We start from the raw sequence: 15,352 nt of genomic DNA on the forward strand, positions 1-15,352 counted from the left end.
TTTAAAAAAAATGCTTCTCCCCCCCCCCCAAAAAAAATGATCTTCTTTTGTTTATATGCGACCCCATTACTAGATTTCCTTCTTGAAGCCACTTTCTAAAACATCAAAAGAAGAGAAAATTCTTCCTTTGTGATGATAAGTTCAAAACAGATAAACCCATCTCTTCTGCCAACAGCAGACCCTAGATTCTCTTCTTTCCATTGTTATTGGTTTATCACACTAAAAACTAAACAGTAGTTTTTGAATGTGAGGGTTTTTGTTTTTTTTCTGTTAGGCATAGCCACCAGTCCTGAAATCATTAGATATCCATCTATCAAAATAGCTAAAAGGTTACAATTACATGGCAGTTTTGTAAACATCTAATTCATTTAACCACAGTTCAAAGCATCATTTTAAAATGCCTCAATACAGTATTTTGCAGCTTATCTTTTACTATATGTTTAATGTCTTTTAATTGTACAGCATATATAAGTGTTCCTGTTCTACTAAGTTTTCCTTTTTTTTTCTTTTCCTTGCAGCCAGTACCCGAAGGTGAAACCCAGAATGGTAGTCTTGACAGTGCAAAAGACATGGAGGTGACTGTATATCATTTTAAAAAATAAATTTATTTGGAGAATAACAATCTTTTTTTTTTTTTTTTGGCAGGGCAATGGGGGTTAAGTGATTTGCCCAGGGTCACACAGCTAGTAAGTATCAAGTGTCTGAGGCCAGATTTGAACTCAGGTACTCCTGAATCCAGGGCTGGTGCTTTATCCACTGCGCCACCTAGCTGCCCAAGAATAACAATCTGAAAGGCTTGATTGATAATGCTGTATGTTAAAATGACTACTATTGTCCTAGTAATAAGCACATTTTCGAAATTGATCTGTTCCTAAAAAGTAGAAATTCAATTTAAGTGTTTTGATTCTAAAACTAAAACTTCAGTATTTTAAAAACAGATTTAAAAATAGATTTCATTCTCCCAGGCAGTCTTGATATCTTGCCTCAAGAGCTATAAAAACTGTGACATTAACTATCTTCTCTTAAAAATTCAAGCATGGGGAGCGGCTAGGTGGTGCAGTGGATAAAGCACCGGCCCTGGATTCAGGAGTACCTGAGTTCAAATGTCGCCTCAGACGCTTGACACTTACTAGCTGTGTGACCCTGGGCAAGTCACTTAACCCCCACTGCCCTGCAAAAAAAAAAAAATTCAAGCATGATCACAGTATAAACTAATAGCAAATAAATATCTGTTTTAACACTAAGAAGATGAGTTAGCTAATCTTCCTTTTTTCATATTAAAATTTACAAGCCATACAAAATGATAGGCTGCTCCTGCTCTAGAGTAGATTACATTAAGAAACAAGGCACATTGTACATGCTATAGATGACAAGATTTATGGACATATTTTTGCTTAGGTTTGAGCTTAGCATTTTGAAAGGATGCTTACAAAACCATTTCCAGACTCAAAAAATTATGACTACTGAGCAGAAATATGTGTCTCGGCAGAGTTCATCCACAAGCCATCTTATTCACCTTCTGTTTGCAGTCATCCAACTTAATAGGCTTAAACAATTGGAGGAGGGTTTTTTGGTTTTGTTTGGTTTTGTTTTTCTTTGTTTGTGACAGGTCTCAGAAACAGATTCTGCTGGCTCTTTGGACTCTAGTACTAATAAGGACAGACTCACAGCACTGAAGGCAGTCACAAACTTTGGAGCCCAGATTGAGATTTTTGACTCTGAAGGTGAGTGCTCTCATAGCAGTGGGAAAATTAAGCAGAGAACCCTGATGGCACACCAAGATTTCAAGTCCCATGAGAGTAAGCAGCGGGTTTTAGGCCTTGTGCTACAGCCCCCTCAGAGGAGGACATGGAGTTCTTGCAAAAGGTCTACAACTCTGCATGCGTACCCAACACTGTCATTTAACAACTTATTTAGCTCCAGCATTGCACAGATTCAGTGCAGCTATGGGGGCGGAGATATCTAAGATAATTGCTAGGAACCACTGCATTGGACACTGAGTAAGTAATAGGTAATCCTGGGCAAGGAATAAAGAAGGCTAAGCTTATTTCACCAAGTTCATTTCTTTTCTTCCTGTGAGAAAGATAATGTATAAACGTTTTTCAGTTAATGACAAAGTCACATTAGAAGCCCTGCATGGTATCAAATATTGGATGAATGTTCTCTGCAGGCCTCAATTTTTTTAGCATGTTTATTTTCTCACAACCTAGAGGCTGAAGTGTTCCAGAGGAAACTTGATGAAACTACCAAATTACTTAGAGAACTTCAGGAGGCTCAGAATGAACGTCTAAGTACCAGACCTCCTCCTAATATGATTTGTCTTTTGGGACCATCTTACAGAGAGATGCATTTGGGTATGTTGGTCATCTTCGGAAAAATGTGACAGCATTGGGGGATTTTATTATACTTGACGAACTTTCCAAGTAGCAATATGAACAAATTAGTGCTCGGTGCCAAAGGCAGGTACAATTTGTGTTGTTTGGGATTTGAATGAAATTATCTTAAGAAACAATGTTTAGTATTACACATTTAATTTCAATGCTCTTTTACCTAGCTGAACAAGTTACCAATAATCTAAAAGAACTTGCACAACAAGTAACTCCAGGTGACATAGTGAGCATGTATGGAATCCGGAAAGCAATGGGGATTTCTATTCCTTCTCCTGTCATAGAAAACAGCTTCATAGATTTAACAGAAGGTGAGTTTCTGGGGTTCTTTTCCCCCTAATTTGAGAAATCTGCCTCCTTGATTTGAGCAAAGTGTCCAGTGAGCAGTGTGTGCTCCACAGAGCACTTCTAGGAAAATAAAATCTTTATCAGTCCTCTTCCATTTGTTGCAAATGTATAATTCCATAAAGTTGTGAACATTAAAAAGGACTATCGGGGCAGCTAGGTGGCGCAGTGGATAAAGCACCAGCCCTGGAGTCAGGAGGACCTGAGTTCAAATCCGGCCTCAGACACTTAACACTTACTAGCTGTGTGACCCTGGGCAAGTCACTTAACCCCAATTGCCTCACTTAAAAAAACAACAACAAAAACAAAAACAAAAAGGACTATCAGTGGACTTCAGGTGTTAGATATAAACTAGTTTGGGCTTTCTTATTTTTGTAAAAAAAACAGTTAAGCAATCCTGCCAGTAAAGATAACATATCTTTGCAGAGGTGGGATTTTTAAATCAGTGGTGTTTTTAAAACCTAGCAATTTACTCTCTTATTTCCATCTTAATGGAGAATTTTTCTCTAACACATCACCTAAGTCACTAAGAATAGCTCGAGTTATGGTCTGAGATGTATGTGGGTGTGGGTGTATATGTATATGTGTGTGTGTATATATATAAATATATATGTATAATATTATATCATATGTACGTGTATATATGTATCTATGCACACATACATGTGTATTGTGTAAATACGCATATTATGCCTGTATACACACATATACCTTTTCTATTTAAAGGAAAATTCTGAATAAAAATAGAAGTCCATGTATCTTTTCTCTTTCAGATCTTGAAGCAGCAAAAAAAATCAGCACCAATGAATGTGGATCTGATGGAATTTGAAGTTATAACAGTGGTATTTTATTATATATAGTGTATATATTTTTTTCATTCTTAACTTGGAAATTTTTCAGGGCACGTTAAATATTTGTAAATTGTGTTTTTAATGAGTTAAACTTTGGAACGATCAATTTTAGTGTTCCAGAGATAGAACATGTATTAAAGTAATAAACCTGAACCTTTCATTACTGGGTATGTTATTTCATATTTTTCAATACCATAGCACCTTGTTTTAAATCTATTTTGTTAGAGAACCTCAATCAAAATGTGTCTGTTTGGGATTGAATGTGAAATTTTCAATACAAAAAGATCTTACCAAAGTTCATGGTATTAAAAAAATAAAACAATTCAGCATCAGAAACAAACACATTTATTTAACAGATGACCATGCTAAGACAGGTAGGTTTAAAGAGCCAAGCTACTCCAGAAATACACAATTAATTAAAACAATTGGATTATTCATATTTGCTATGGTCCCTGTTTTCTCTTAGGGAAATTGGACTAAATTAACTCCCAGCTTAAAAGTACGAAGCAGTGGGAAATAAGATTTGACCATTGTTGCTAAGAAAATGTTGCTTCAGATTCTTGCTGAGTACCCTGAGGCAGCTGGTGGCACAGTAGATAGGGCACAGGGCCTCAGGTCAAGAAAACCTAGGTTCAAATTTGACCTCATTCACTTACTAGCTATGTGACTAGACAAATCACTGAACCTGTCTGCCTCAGTTTCCTCATCTGTAAAATAGGGATTATAATAGTACCTACCTCACAGGATTGTTGTGAGGATGAAATGTGCAATTAGCACAGTGCCTAGCATAGAATAAGCACTACATAAATATTATTATTATTATCTCAGAGAGGAAGGTGGTCTGACATTGTCCCTGGTAGTAGAATTATGTTTCTGAACAGCATTTAGGGTCTCTTCCTTAACTAAAAGAAAATTTTTAAATGCAAATTTTTCCACTCTCATATTATACAGAACATTTTTGAAGAGGAAGGGAGAGGGAGGACATCCATGAAGAATTTCTTCTACCAATGCAGATCAGCAGCTGTTCTGAAACATCAGTCTTAGAAGCAGTTCAAGGTCAAGTGATTTGCCTTGAGTCACACAGGCAAGATTTGAACTAGGTCTTTCTATCACTATTCCACACTTCCTCTTGAGTATATTTCCTGTGTTCCTTAGCAGTCTAGGCATGCTATACATGATGGTGACCTACCAGCTTTGATTAGGTTTCCAATGAACCATCCCTGCCATGTTCTTGGTGAAAAGGTGGGCTGTTCTCAGCCCTCCCCAACAAAAGGGTTCATTGGGGGTTTTATAGCAGCAATTTATTGCACTTACACACACACACACACACACACACACACACACACACACACACACACACACACACACACACACACACACACACACAGTTTCTGTCTCAGGCATTCCCCTGCCCTGGAAGAATATCAGTGGGGTCAATAAAGTAGATAACAGCAGGAAATAGATCCTTGAACAAGTCATAAAGTATACATTTCTACTTAGTTTCTTAAAGGTCTTGTCTGCCATGCCAGAGACTTAATTACAGTGAATTGAACCAGATACTGTTCTATTTTAATCTGAAATACAAAGGTCAACTACAATAGAATTCATCTCTTTTGGTAAAGTAGAGGCCGTAGGCATGTGGTGCTTCGTTACGTTACCACATTTGAGAATATAGTGGACTTTCTCAGAAACTTTGATTAAACATGTAGTAGATTTAGAATAAAAACTAAGAAAAATCATTTTCTGAAACTGCAACCTATTCATAAAAAGTAAATTATGGCAATAAGTCCTAGGATCATAAGGGTACTTTGCAAGGGATAATTTAATTGGGATTATCTTTTTCACTGTACTAAAATACTTGTTGACTTCAGAAAAATACATTTGTTGTAACAATATTGACTTAAATACTATAAAAAACGAGGTTGTAGGAAAATGAATGTTTCCTTTCAGAATAGAAGTGCTCTAAATAAGGCCTTTTGTGGAGGATTTATGGAAAGATTTGTAAACAAAAATATCTAAGATGGCCTGGAAATATTACAGTTCACATTTAGGGAAAGAGCACCCACACCAAGGAAAGCATAAGAGTAAATAAATGAGAGAGGAAAGGTTAAAAGAATTTACTTGAAAAGAACATAATTGGATACAAGCCACCACCAGTCAACCCATTCAGATCAGAAATGTTCTATCTTACCAGTTCTTCTCACTTGAGTTGGGTAAAGATCATGATGAGTTCCTAAAATAGAATTCAAGCACCATTCAGTTCTCAGCTTTTAAATCTACTGGCTAAAGGAAGGTGCTGAAGACCCAGCAGAATTTATTTAAAGTCAGCATGTTATACTGGAAAGAATGCTGGATTTGGAGTCAGAAGACCTGGATTCAAATCCTGGCTCAGATTCTCTCTATGTAGCTAGGCAAGTCAATTAATCTGTTTGCCTCAGTTTTCTAAAATTGTAAAATGGAGATAATAACACCAACCTCCCAGCAGGCACTGTGTATATTAAATGCTAGCTATTATTACCTGTGTAATAATAATAATAGATATATAACTATATGGTTATATATTTATGGTTTGCAAAGTAAACATGCTATCTCATTTGACCCTCACAAACACCCTGGGAGGAGGTGCTGTTGTTATCTATATTTTACAGATAAGGAAACTGAGGCTAAGAATGATTAGGTAACCTTTCTCAAGGTTTTAGAGCCAATAAGTATCTGAGGCTGGAGTTGAACTTGGGTCTTCCTGACCCCACATTCAGCACTCTATTTACTGTTATCACTCAACCTTATGACCTTGGGCAAGTCACTCAGCTTCTCTATTTCTCCATCACTGAAATGAAAGGGTTAGGCTAGACAATCCTTTTAGGAGCCCTACCAACTCAATTCATGAAAGTACCTTAACCCCTGTTTTAGACATTTTACTTTTTTATGGTTTCACAGGAACCTTTTGTAAAAAAAAAAACTATTTCTAAAATAAAATAACAGTTTTCCCTTTTAAAAAAAACTGCATGTTACCTGTTTAAATTAAAACGATACTTTTGTTAAAGGCAATTCTTAGAGCTATCAGCTTTTATCTTTAGACAAAGTGATTTATGAATAATTTTTTGCCACAGTCTTTAAATTTCATTCCAGGAAACAACTAAAAAAAAGAATTCCAGGGAAGAAACGTTTAAGAATCTCTACTTTGGAGCAAGAGTTTTTACTTACTGCTCTGTAAACAAAAGCTCATAATTGACATTATCCAGATTCAATAAACTAAAAAATACATGGGGGTACTTAACATTTCCACATTGCAAATTTATCTTAGGAAATATTGCTGCTACGTAGAAATATCCTCGTTAAAAAGTATTTATAAAAATGAAACAACATTTTGAAACAAATGTTAAATATCTGTCATGGATGTGAATCCCAGTTTTTTATATGCACCTTCTAAGAACATACATTTGTGGCATTATTCTGAACATAAACAAATTTATACTAATGATCTTCCGTTCCCCTTAAGAAATGGTTTTATTTATAACCTTTAAACTAAAGAACTTTAAACTATTCCCCACTAGTCAATTTGACAAGTTCTTGTAGTGTTTGCCACTTTAGTAGATATTCTTGGGTCATAGAAAAGACCAATTTGGTTGGGTTTTTTTAAACATTTGTTTGTTGCAAAACATGAACACTGACACTTGCAAATAAATTTTCATTTCTTCTAGAAGCTTCAGCGTAAAAAAATTTGCTAGACATCCTCATCTGAGTAGAGTACTGTAGGTGAAAGTAAAGAAAAGCCATGTTATGCAGGCAAATAGCCAAACTATTACAAACCTGTTTTCCTTCCTGGACAGATTTTGCTCAATGACATATGTCAAGCACGTTTACTAAAGCTCTGCTGATGCTTCGGTGTGAGGTGGACAGGATCCTGGTTATTTGAGGCCACTACAGCTTTTAACACAAACTCATCCCAGCCCTGACCCTTTCTTTATTTGTGCCCAAAAATGAAGTACATATACTACTGACACATACTCTCCAGCGAATCACAATGGAAAGGCTGAATACAAGACTAAACCATGAGGTGATGACAGTTTTTGAGCCACATCAAGACATTAGCACCATCTACAAAGTCATGGAAGGGTTATGATCTATGTGCTTGAAGGGGGTGCCCACACCAATAAACTCAGCTCTATTTCATCTGCTGAAGAGAAACATTGCTTCTCTTTTCAGGCTTAAATCAGGTGCTTCATATGATTTCATATACCAGCCAGTTGTGGTAGGTAACATAAGTTTTGCAGTATTGGATTAGAAAGCACTTCAGAGGACAAATAGTCTAACCCGTCCCTAAGTAAGAAGGTCTACACCATCCTAAAAAGCTTTTATCAAGCCTTTGCATGAAGAAGTGCACCAGTCTTGAGGGGCCCACCTCACTCCAGCATGGCCCACTCCAGCTTTGCCTGCCTCTAATTGATAGAGCTGTTGCCTTAAATCAAGTCTAAATCAGCCGCTTTGTAACTTGTACCTGTCGTGCCTTGTTTAGCCCCCAGAAACAAATCGAATTCTTCTTCCTTCATGTTTAAAGATAGTTACTTTATCTTCTCCTGACACCTCAAGGCTTTTCCACGTCAAATTCAGTTCTTTCAATAGATCTTCACATATTGTGCACCTTGAGGCCCTTCACCATCCTGACTTCCTTCCTCTGGACACTCCAGTTTATCACCATTCTCTTTAAAATGTAGAATGCAGAACTGAATACTAGTATGACTAAGTCTTAATTAGCTCCAATAATGAGTCACATGAAGTGGCCTTATGTAATAAGGATTCATACTATTCAAAGTTATAATTCTGTAAAATACAGTGATTGATTGATTCTAGCCCAACAGAAACATGCAGTGCAGATTCAAATAATGCAAGCACTTCTGGGTATTCATCATTTGTACTAATTAGGACCTGGTCTGACCAGGACAGTTAGAACAAGATTGCTCCTGAGGATCTCTCATATCACAGGAGAGAACTTGTCACCTCTGGATCACAAAAGGCCTTTTCTGTTCACTCAAGTTGTTGGTTTAAAGTGGTTTTGGTATTAGTGAACCTCAGTCCCTACATGGAAAACTGAATTTGGATGAGACAAATTGAGTGGTAATTTGCCTCAAAAGTGTCCACAATACATAGAGTGAAATTCCGTATTTTTTAAAACCTCTGGGGGCAGCCAGGTAGCACAGTGGATAAAGCACCAGCCCTGGATTCAGGAGGACCTGAGTTCAAATCCAGCCTCAGACACTTGAGTCTTACTAGCTGTGTGACCCTGGGCAAGTCACTTAACCCTCATTGTCCTGCAAAAAACAAAACAACAACAACAAAAAAAAAACCTCTAGGCCTAGATTAGAAAACTCCCTAGAATTATGCTACTAGTTTACTTATGCTTGTAAGTAAATGAAATCGGTTGTCACTCCCCCCCATCTCCCAAAAGGCAGGATGGTGCGATGGAAAGAACACAGGATTGAGAGTCAGGATTTACGTTCAGATCCTAGCTCTGGCCCTTTCCGTGTGTTGGACGTTGGACATACCACCTCACCTGTGTGAGGCTGTTGGCAGGGATTTGACTAGATAACTTCCAGAGTATCTTCAACTCAAAATCTACAGTGCTATGAAAGCACACTGCTTGTCTGTTAACAGTTGACACTTAAAATAACATTTCATAAACTTGGCTTGTTTCTAAAAAGAGCTGAAGAGTCTTTCCAATTTAAAATAAGAGTATGTCTGCATTTCTGTGAAGCAGAATGTTAGTGGGATATCTACCTGCACCTGCATAAAAACTAAAGAGGATTATCTTCTTGGGGGATTCCCCTGCCTGGGTTATTGGCTTTCTGGGATCTTCCTTTCTATGTGCGGAATGGTTCTGTTAGTTCTTAAAGCTCTTACTGGTTTCCAGTTGCAAAACAAAGAGGAAAGGGAAGATATTCCTGTAGGGAGGTTCACCCTGGGACAGCTTTCTCAATGCTACATATACACTTTTTTCCTCTGGCCTGAAAAGTAACAATGTAGCTAAAAAGCAGATGGTTTCTCACCTACTTATAATGATGTATGATGTGTCTAATACCCGTACAATAGACTTGTGAGAGATGGGAGGTTGAGCCTAACTCTTAGCACCTTAACGACTTTTTTTTCTTGAGAGAACCAAACTGAAAATGCTTACAGAGAAAATTTGATTTTAGAGCCAAGTTGACCCTATTCGATGCCCAGTAAAAAAAACTAAGGACACAAAATCGCAGCATTGACTTGTTGGGCTTTTAAGTCAGTTTCAAAAGACAGATGACAGACTAAAGGTTAATTTTTCCAGCACTAAGTTCTTTTTAAAAGTCCCATTAATAATGTATCCATTTAAAACAAACCCATGGGAACAATGGGAAACAGAAGAACAGCAAGTAGGAACAGTTAGTAATTATCTATAGTAATGTTTTCTTTTAAACATTTACACTCCATTGTTTGGAATCTCCTAGAAATGGAAAAACTGCCTTAGGGTTTTGGGGTTTTTCCCCCTCACTGAACAAAGGTTTTATCTAGGATGTAAAGAACTATAATAGGGTTCTCAAACCACCATCCAGGCCTGGCCCTGTTGTTTGTTAACTTACTAAGAAAATCAACTGGTGTTCACTGCCACAGCCCTTTTGCAGAAGTGATTCTTCCTGTAGATAGTCACCAGAGTGGAGTCAAGGACCCAATCCAAAGCCCAACAGAAAATTCCTTTTAAAGCAACATTAGATACAAGAACTGACTATATGTCAAATAGTTTCTATCAAGAGTGTCTTTTTGTTGCTAGGAAGCCGCCAGATGGCGCTCTGTGGTGTAACAGCTTCCCCATACTGTTATAATCTAAACTCCTGCTTTCTGTCCCCGGAACAGCTCTACAAGATCTGCAGCAAGACCATGTCAGAAGCCTGGTAACTCCCATGCTATTGGCAACGTCATGCCTGACTCTTCAGGAGTTCTTTCTAAAAGTCTCAGTCCTTAGCTGATCTAGGCCAGAAGCAGTCTCATGTCCAAGAGATGGGAGATTCTTTAAAGCCATTTCAAGCCAAGGAGATGGTATAGCTTATTCCTCCTGTCAAGAAAGTTTCAAGTGCTGATCCTCTCCTTTACTTGCACAAGGAGGCCCAAGTAATTAAACTTAACAGTCCGGTGCAATTCCTCAGTTTAGCCCCATGCCTTGGAACTTCGTGGTATCAGGACAGACAAAATAAGTTCTTAGCTCTCCTTTGCCTTTGACATTAATCAGTCCCCGGCATTCGCAAGAATAGCCCAGCTTCTGGAGGATGGTACAGGTCTCCTCGGTAACCTGCAAAGGAAAACAAGCCAAAGTCTTTGCCTTTGTGAAAGAGGAAATAAATCTCAGGGTGGGAATTACACACGTAACTAGCTTCTACCAATGCAGCTCACAACATTGTATGTGCTGCTGTGGACGGAAAAATTCCTCACCCAGCGGCCAACATTTAGGCAATGGGCCTCTCTGGACTGTTCCTTAGACAGTAAGCAGTGTAACAGTGAATCTGTGCCTGGCCTCTGCAGCTTAAGAGGGCTCTAGAGCTGCCCTTTGCCTGGAGAATGCAGGACTCTCCTCTGTTCTACTACGATAAGACCTTCCGTGGACATGCGAATTAGACCCAGAGAATGTTAGAAGTCCATTATCCATCGCACAAGAATGTATTAGCACCTATTATGTGTGAGGCACTGTGCTATGCCCTAGAGACTTAATTTTGTTTGTTTGGTGGGAGTGGGAGAAGAGGGTACACCTGTATTTCATCAGTATGAAGAATTCCTTTCCATCCCTAAAATAACCTCATATTTGTTTTGCATATTTATATTCATATGTGTTTTCTCCCCTGACAGAACGTAAGTTCTTTGAGGGCAGGGACCGTCTCATTTTTGTCTATCCCCAGTGCCCAGGACGGTGTCTGGGACAACAAAATGATTGCTGATTGGGCACAGGAGACAATCTGGGCACAAGTCGGGAGACAATCGTAAATTAGAGGTCATCTAGTCCAACCCACAAAATTTACAGAGGAAGAAAATCCTAAGGAAAGACTTCAGTTTCCTCCATAAAAATGAGGGGATTGAACTAGATGCTCCCTAAGGGCCTTCGCAGCTCAAGTCCAGGATGAGGATGCACCTTGCCCAAGGTCACACAGTAACAAAGTTAGGATTCCTAACTCGCACTCCAGGATTCTTTTCAGCACAACTGCCTGCAATTTCATTAGAAATTATCTTTCCTTCTTTCCTTTTTTTTTTACCTGGATTTTCCCAAGTTCTCCAGTGCTCTCCATTCGGCTGGCCACATTTACTGTGTTTCCCCAGATGTCATACTGAGGTTTGCGTGCGCCAATCACCCCAGCTATGACAGGCCCATGGTTGATACCTGAAGAAAGCATTTGTGGTGAGTTCAGTGTAAAGACTGGCTTTAGGACTTGTGAACAGAAACATATCGGCCAAGCCTTTCCTTGAAAGCAAGCCTTGGTGGAAACCACAAAAATCTATTTCCCAAAACCAAGAAGTACCACACTGGTCTGAATAAAGGGTACATCCTTAAATAATAAGATCTCTTTGGGAGGTGAGAGGTGGGGGGTAGGAAGAGAGAAATTTAGTCATCTACTGACAATACCAACGGGACAGTTCAGAGTCAAGTTTTATACAAGTCAAGAGAGGGAAAGTTTCTGTCTATAATCAAACCAATATGGTATTAAAATGAATTAAAATCTCAGATGAAATAAAAATATGACTTAGTTTAGACATTCAGAAGAACTTCTCAGCCTGTGGAATATTATTGTCAAGGAAAACGCCCTGGGAATTTTGGAGAAAAAATGAAGAAGCAGCTTTCTACCTCAAGTAGAGCCTCACAGTGGGTCTTGCTGCAGGCTGATGATGTACCAAATTGTCATTTAAGGTTACCCCCTCTGCTTCCCTCTACCACTGTCCACCAGGATCCCTTGGCTCAGAATTCTTAGGTGAACTCACCAACCCGGAGGCGAAAGGTATTGAAAGAGTGTCTGTTGATTCCATCCAGCTTGTTCATCAGAGCAATGCTGTACTCCACCATGATGCCTATGTGGGCATGCTGGCGCTCCTGATCCTGCCAAAGGCAGATACTTCTAGAGCTTACTTGTCCCCAGAGAAGTGCTTTTCAAAGGATCCTTATCCTAGCTCACTACCCACATGCACTGCCCTCTTTGCTCCCATTCATATCCACTTTATGCCTCAAATGAAGCCTTTCACGGGAGCCAAGTGAAGCCAAAGGCTTGGTATTGCTGGAGCAGGTGAGTTTTCTAAGGGATGTGTCAAAGATTAGGGTTTGAGTGCCACGTCTGGTCCGGAAGCAGTATGGGGAATTTTGTCCCCTGATTCTGCCCCCGTCCATGCTGCCCCACAAAGCAGATGGAGATGGGAAACAGCCTCCCTTTTGAGGTCATTAAGCCAGATGCCTATTAGGACCTTCCCCAAAAGATGAGGTCAAAGGGCTCAGACTGTTGCCACTGTCTCCCTCACTGGAGAGGGGCCAAAAGGGCAAGAGTTCCCATTCCCTGCCCTCCCCACTCTCCACCTCAATAACCTAAAGGTTCAGGGACTAGAGAATGACTGAATGGGTTATGATGTATCAACGCACTGGAATGTTACTGAACCATTTAAAACCACAAATATGAAAAAATACAAAGAAATGTTACGGAATGAAGAAAGTACAATCAGAAAAGCAGCATAGAAAGGCAGCCAAGGCATAGGAGTTGGGAGGGGGTGGAGGGGAGTTCTAACAAAAGCACTAGGCTAGAGGCAGGAAACCTAAATTCAAATCCCTGCTTTAGCACTGATAATCATGAAATATCAAATATCAGAGGAAGAGACCAGCTACTCCAATCCCTTCATTCCACATGTGAAGAAACCGAGGCCTAGAAAAGTCAACTGACTTGTCCAAGATCACAGAATTATTAAGTAGCACCTCCCTATAAACTGTTTATATGACCACAAGCAAATCACATTCTCTCTCAGCTCCCATTTCCTCATCTGTAAAATGGAAATAATTATGCCTATATTTCACAGTGTTGTTGTAAGGAAATGGTTTTGCAAACCTTGGAAAATGGGTATTATTGTCATACTAAAACAAACAAATAAATACATGAAATCTGATCAACAGGAAGAAAAGGCCAGAAAGAGGAAGAGATGTAAATTAGATGCTATTACAACAAGATAGTTTGCAGTTTACAATTCTATGACTGATCTCACTTCTTATAGCTGTTTATAATTCAAATAACCTACTTTAAGTGATTACACTTTTGATTGTTTGGGTCCATACCTGGTTATTCTCCTGCCCCGGGGTGAGGCTGAGCCCAGCTGCTGCCATGTAGGTGCTCCCAATAGTCTTGATCTTCTCCACCCCACTGAATTTTGGCTTTAGCAGTAGCTGTAAGAAGGAAGGAAAGACATATGTCAAAGACTCTTCCTAGTAGAAAACTGGCCCCATCCATGCTCCATCTTCAGAGGAACAAAGGGTTGTCCATGGCCATCACTGGGACTTATGTCTTCCCAGCTGAAATTCCACTAAATACTTCAAATCCCTCCGTTATGTGAAAGCAATTTTGGACTCCATTCTCATGCCCACCTCCGTGTTTGAGTTTTAATGAAAAAATATGGTTTAAGGGAAAAGACAGCACAGGGAACCCTGCCCTCGCTCTATAACCCAGTTTCACCAATGGGAAAGACCACCCCTGTGGCTCCCTACTCCCCAAAGAAAACATTACTATCTATGAAACATTTGAGACTGAAAAACGAAAGGAAAATGTTTATTACCATAACAACATTTCCCAGGCATTAACTGTAGAGCTGTAAGCCCTAAGCTCTGTCCTCCTGTGGGATGATTTGGGGTGGGTTATTTCCCCCACCTGGGTCTTGTTTTTCTTATTTATACAATATTTTATAGAAATGTGATATCATTAGAGTGCCTGATAACATTATGACAGAATTATAGCATATTCAGACTGGAAGTGACTGTAGGGATCATCTAGGAAATTCCACTCTTTTTACAAATGAGGAAACTGAGACGCAAAGAAGACAAGGAATTTGTCCAAATCAGAGTCAGCGGCAGTGCTGGCATTCAATAAACCCAGACCTTCCGATTCCTAGGCCAGTGTGCTTTCCACTACAATATAGCCATCATTTTTCTAAACCTCAATTTCCTCTTTTGTAGAATGAGTACAAAAATACTTGCTCCTCTTATCTACCTCATTGAGCTATCTATGGTAGTGTTTTGTAAACCCTACAGGGCTGAGGCAGCTAGGTGGCGCCATAGTGCACTGGAGTAAGGAAGACTCCTCTTCCCCAGTTCAAATCTGACTTCATACACTTACTAGCTGTGTGATCCTGGGAAAGTCAGTCACTTAACCCTGTTTGCCTGAGTTTCCTCACGTGTAAAATAAGCTGGAGAAGGAAATGGCAAACCCCTCCAGTATCTTTGCCAAGAAGACTCCAAATAGGGTCACAGAATAGGGTATGACTCAACAACAATAATAATAGTGCTAAAGAAATGTATGTGGCTATTACCTGTGGCAGTGAACAAACACCAAGCTGATAGCCTGCCCCTAAGCACCCAAGCATTTGTCTTGGCCCCCTCTCTCCACTGTCAATGTATATCCTTGCAAGGTGCTTTTTAATAAGAACCTGAGCCAAATGGAACTAGGAAAGGAACCTAAAATTATTGATAAAGCACATGAATATTGCATCAAATAGGTCCCAAAGCCAACATGAATCTGTTTG

General features: G+C 39.2%; 2 protein-coding genes across 2 annotated transcripts in view; one reads left to right on the top strand and one right to left on the bottom strand.

Moving 5' to 3' along the window:
- BRD7 (bromodomain containing 7) overlaps positions 1-3,746 on the top strand; it is a 45,877-nt gene extending 42,131 nt beyond the window's left edge. The window contains exons 13-17 of the mRNA XM_043989306.1: positions 519-575; positions 1,610-1,724; positions 2,211-2,354; positions 2,555-2,698; positions 3,506-3,746. Coding sequence (XP_043845241.1) covers positions 519-575; positions 1,610-1,724; positions 2,211-2,354; positions 2,555-2,698; positions 3,506-3,561 — 516 coding nt within the window. The 3' untranslated portion in view covers positions 3,562-3,746. The remainder of the gene's footprint in view (positions 1-518; positions 576-1,609; positions 1,725-2,210; positions 2,355-2,554; positions 2,699-3,505) is intronic.
- Positions 3,747-9,825: 6,079 nt separating this feature from the next.
- The window catches only part of ADCY7 (adenylate cyclase 7), a 125,449-nt gene continuing 119,922 nt past the window's right edge, over positions 9,826-15,352 (bottom strand). The window contains exons 23-26 of the mRNA XM_043990368.1: positions 13,896-14,003; positions 12,569-12,683; positions 11,848-11,972; positions 9,826-10,895 (exon numbers count right to left, since the gene is read on the bottom strand). Coding sequence (XP_043846303.1) covers positions 10,749-10,895; positions 11,848-11,972; positions 12,569-12,683; positions 13,896-14,003 — 495 coding nt within the window. The 3' untranslated portion in view covers positions 9,826-10,748. The remainder of the gene's footprint in view (positions 10,896-11,847; positions 11,973-12,568; positions 12,684-13,895; positions 14,004-15,352) is intronic.

The sequence above is a fragment of the Dromiciops gliroides genome, chromosome 2 (assembly GCF_019393635.1).
Source record: "Dromiciops gliroides isolate mDroGli1 chromosome 2, mDroGli1.pri, whole genome shotgun sequence".
Taxonomy (NCBI): Eukaryota; Metazoa; Chordata; class Mammalia; order Microbiotheria; family Microbiotheriidae; genus Dromiciops; species Dromiciops gliroides.